Source organism: Zea mays, chromosome 4 (genome assembly GCF_902167145.1).
Source record: "Zea mays cultivar B73 chromosome 4, Zm-B73-REFERENCE-NAM-5.0, whole genome shotgun sequence".
Lineage (NCBI taxonomy): Eukaryota > Viridiplantae > Streptophyta > Magnoliopsida > Poales > Poaceae > Zea > Zea mays.
This window is the reverse complement of record NC_050099.1, coordinates 106,278,695-106,282,125: the sequence shown is the minus strand read 5'-3', so window position 1 is coordinate 106,282,125 and position 3,431 is coordinate 106,278,695. Positions and strand designations below refer to the sequence as shown.

Here is a 3,431-nt window from a genome sequence, read left to right as displayed (position 1 = left end):
GTCGATTTTCGTAAGCATCGCGTCGACCGTATCTTGCTCGTGCTCCCCATGTCCTTTTGAGTCTTTCAGTGCTTGAATCATCTGGGCAGACACCGCGGAACCAGAACATCACCGTAAGCGCGGGTAGGTCGTTCTAGGGGTTTAAAATCTACATCTGTGCCCATAGCTGATCGGATTAGGTTAAAATTAGGCCTGGCCACTGCTTATTGAGTGCTCGGGCTCTCCACCGCCATGCGTGGCCGGGGAAATCCATCTGCGCCGCCGGCCGGTGTGACACCCCAGGTGTCTATTTCGCGTTATGTCGGAAGATTAATCCTAATCTCGGATGCTTAGTAAAAATTTCTATTTCTCGATCGTGTCTATCTCTGTTTATCAGGCTTTCTCTTGGAAGTTCACCGAATTCAGAGTTAATCGATCGTGAGAAACATCCAATTTTGGAGCGTGTTAAAACTTTTAATTCTCGGAACTAATGCAGACTCGAAGATCATTCTCGAATTATAAATCCCATTTGAAGCTCTTTAAATCAAACTCTCGACGACTGTTATCTGATCTGAGCCCGAATCTAATTCCTCGAAACTTGATCTATGTTCGACTATTTTATCCGGGTCCGTATTCTCCAACGGGATACTCAGTATGTCGCCCTCTACTTAATTCTTATCCGACTCGACTTCATACCTCTGTGTTCGATCCCAATTTAAAAATCAACATCGACGATGATTTTAAAGGTTGTGATTTGTCTCATTCAATCAAAAATCCGAAAGCTGGTCGTATCCTGAGACAATTTAGTTTCGAATCATGCGTAGTAATTTATTGCCGAGCGAAATCAAATCAAACTCTCGGCCGACTTAATCGCTCAATCTTTCGTTCGTCCGAACTCTAGCTCGCTCTGTTTTTACACAGACAAAATCCGCAGGAACATTTTTATTCCAGAAAATAAATTAGCGCAGCCCAATTTCGTGTTTGGGCCAGCCCAACCCAACCCAATTAGGCCCATTTGAAACCCTAACCCTAAGGTTTCTCTATAAATACGAACCCCACTCCCCTTGCCCTTGGCAATTTTCCATTCCCACCCCTCAAAAATTCCAGCCGCCAGCTCCTTCCTCCCTGCTCCACGGCAGCAGCTGCCAGCGTGCAGGAAGCTGGGCCAGCAGCCATGGCGCCTCCCTCTGCTCCACGGCCCAGCCATGGTGGCCGCCGCGCTCTCTGCTCCTCCTTCGCACAGCAAGGCGCCCTGCGACGCCCTCATTCCTGCCTGCCCCGCGCCCCTGTTGTCTCCTCCAATGGAGCATGGCGCAAGGTGCAGCCATCTCTGGTTCGGCCGTAGCGTTACAGGCTCGGCCACCATGGCGCCCTCCTCCCTGGCGCTCGCTCCCTTCAGGAGAACAGGCCGGCTCCTCATCCCCTCCCCCTTCTTCTTCCTCTGCCCAACGCTCCCTCTTCTCCCCGGCATTCAGAGCAGGGAGCTCGACGCCCCTATGCAGCCCACACCTTCTTCCTCCCATGGTCGAGCCCCCCCTGCACTTTCCCTTTCTTCAGCATGGCGCCCCTATTTCCCAGCCGTGCAGCTCCTTGCTGGTTCTCCACCCCGCCGGCAGCTTGGAGTCCGAGCAGGCACAGCAGGAGCCTATCCCCATGACGCCCAGCAGCTCTGCTGTCCCCTCCCCATGACGCGACGTCTCTGCTCGGCTCCCTCTCCCGGCAGCATAGCTCCTCGCAGCCGGATTTCCCCCGCAGCCCCCAGCTCGAGCAGTGAGCTCGCCGTCGCCCATGGCGCCCTTGTTTCCCTCCCCTAGCTGAGCGCCCCTTACTGTTCTCCTCAAAGCCCATTGGCTGTTCGACAGAATGCCTGTGGGAAAACATCGTGTTGTGCGCAGCCCCATCCGCGACACCGTCGAAACCCGTGGTGTGAAAACCCCGCTGCCCTTGCTGCTATCGTATTTTGTGCTCGGTAAAAATTGTTGAACTGTTGTATGTGTCTAATCGCAGCTAGCCGTCAATGCCATCCGTCGCGCACGCGTGTTCGAGGCAAGGCCGGTCGGGTGAACCACATGCATGCCCAACTCAGATCCGATTCCGTTCAGGTTGATTGATTTATAGTTTACAATACGTATGTTTTGGTTGATGGTAGGCAGTGCATGTATGTGTGGATGTGTATAAAATGTTTCGGTTATGCGCATTGGTAGGATCGCGTTTGCGATTGGAGAACAAGAGGTTATTTGAGGTGTGCGATTTGTAGTTATTCTAATTATGTTTTGGTCGATGGTGTGCATGTGTGATTATTTGTGTGAAAATACATTTGTATGGATGGAAGCGTGTAGAGAGGAAAATGAAGTAGAAAAGAACTCCGATGTTTTTATATCTTGGTAGGAAGAAAATATGCAATGCGTTGTTTGATGCGAAAAACTAAGTTACAAAATGCGGATTATGTTTTGGGAAATGTATCGATATGTGGTTATGCGAAAAGTATAATTGTTTATTGCAACGTGATGGGATTCATGATTATATAGGGAGTATATTTATTGTTGTGATGAGTAGTTAGGAAAAGCTAGTTGCGTATAGGATGAATTATTAAAACATGAGTATCGGAGTTCATATATTAGTGGTCGCGCCACATTGATTGATGTGTCTCGAGTGCACGCCATGATATGGTTGTATGCGAGACAAGGTTGTGCGCATGATGAGTTTAGTAAGAATCCATCGGGGTCACTAGTGTTAAGTTGAGGTTGATTTGCGCGTGGAAAGTAACAGTGTGTTTAATACTTAGAACTCTTGGTCGATAGTAGAAATTGTTTTGGCTTATATAGAGAGGTGATGACATGCCGTAAGTAGTCATCACTTCCTCTATAATTATAAGTCGAGTCTTTACACGTTAGGCGTTTCTTAAATTTTGCTTCACAAATGAGTGTATGCTTGTGTTTATGACTTGAATAGATGTTTTCGAGTAAACTAATAAGTTCCTAAAGCAATTATGTGTAAGGTGTTTATAGTGACACTTTATCCCGAAAGGTGTTAAGTTTGTGCATAAATAAGAGATAAGTGTACTTGTGTAGTGTGGATTGATTTTGAGTACATATGTCGCAAGAAATGGATTAGTGCGCATATAGGAGATGAATGTGTGTGATGAAATGGTGACATGCCTTCGTATTCATCATGTCGTCTGTTTGGTGACTTAGCCGAGAGTCGTGAAGAAATGTCGCTTACCTATGTGTTAATATTGTCCCTCTGCAACTCTGTATAATTGCCATGTGAAGTATGATTGGATTAGTCTATGTTTGCGATGTGTGGTGAAGTGATGGCATGACTACGTAGCCGTCACGTCACCTATTATGTGACTATGTTTAAGTGTGTCTTGATCTAAGTTAGAGTAAGTCAAGTCTCTAAAATGCGGAAATTCTTGAATTGTATAGAAGCTGAATTTTAGTAATTGCTAT

General features: G+C 47.0%; 1 protein-coding gene across 1 annotated transcript; it reads left to right on the top strand.

The window, feature by feature from the left end:
• The first annotated feature begins 1,080 nt into the window (after positions 1–1,080).
• Positions 1,081–2,457, top strand: LOC109945542 (uncharacterized). The gene has a single exon (XM_020551866.1). It carries the CDS (start codon positions 1,185–1,187, stop codon positions 1,791–1,793), a length of 609 nt encoding a protein of 202 aa, XP_020407455.1. The 5' UTR covers positions 1,081–1,184; the 3' UTR covers positions 1,794–2,457.
• Positions 2,458–3,431: the final 974 nt, after the last annotated feature.

Bases quoted from the DNA above. Each gene is read 5' to 3' on its own strand.
- LOC109945542 (XM_020551866.1), top strand. From the start codon at position 1,185: ATGGTGGCCGCCGCGCTCTCTGCTCCTCCTTCGCACAGCAAGGCGCCC.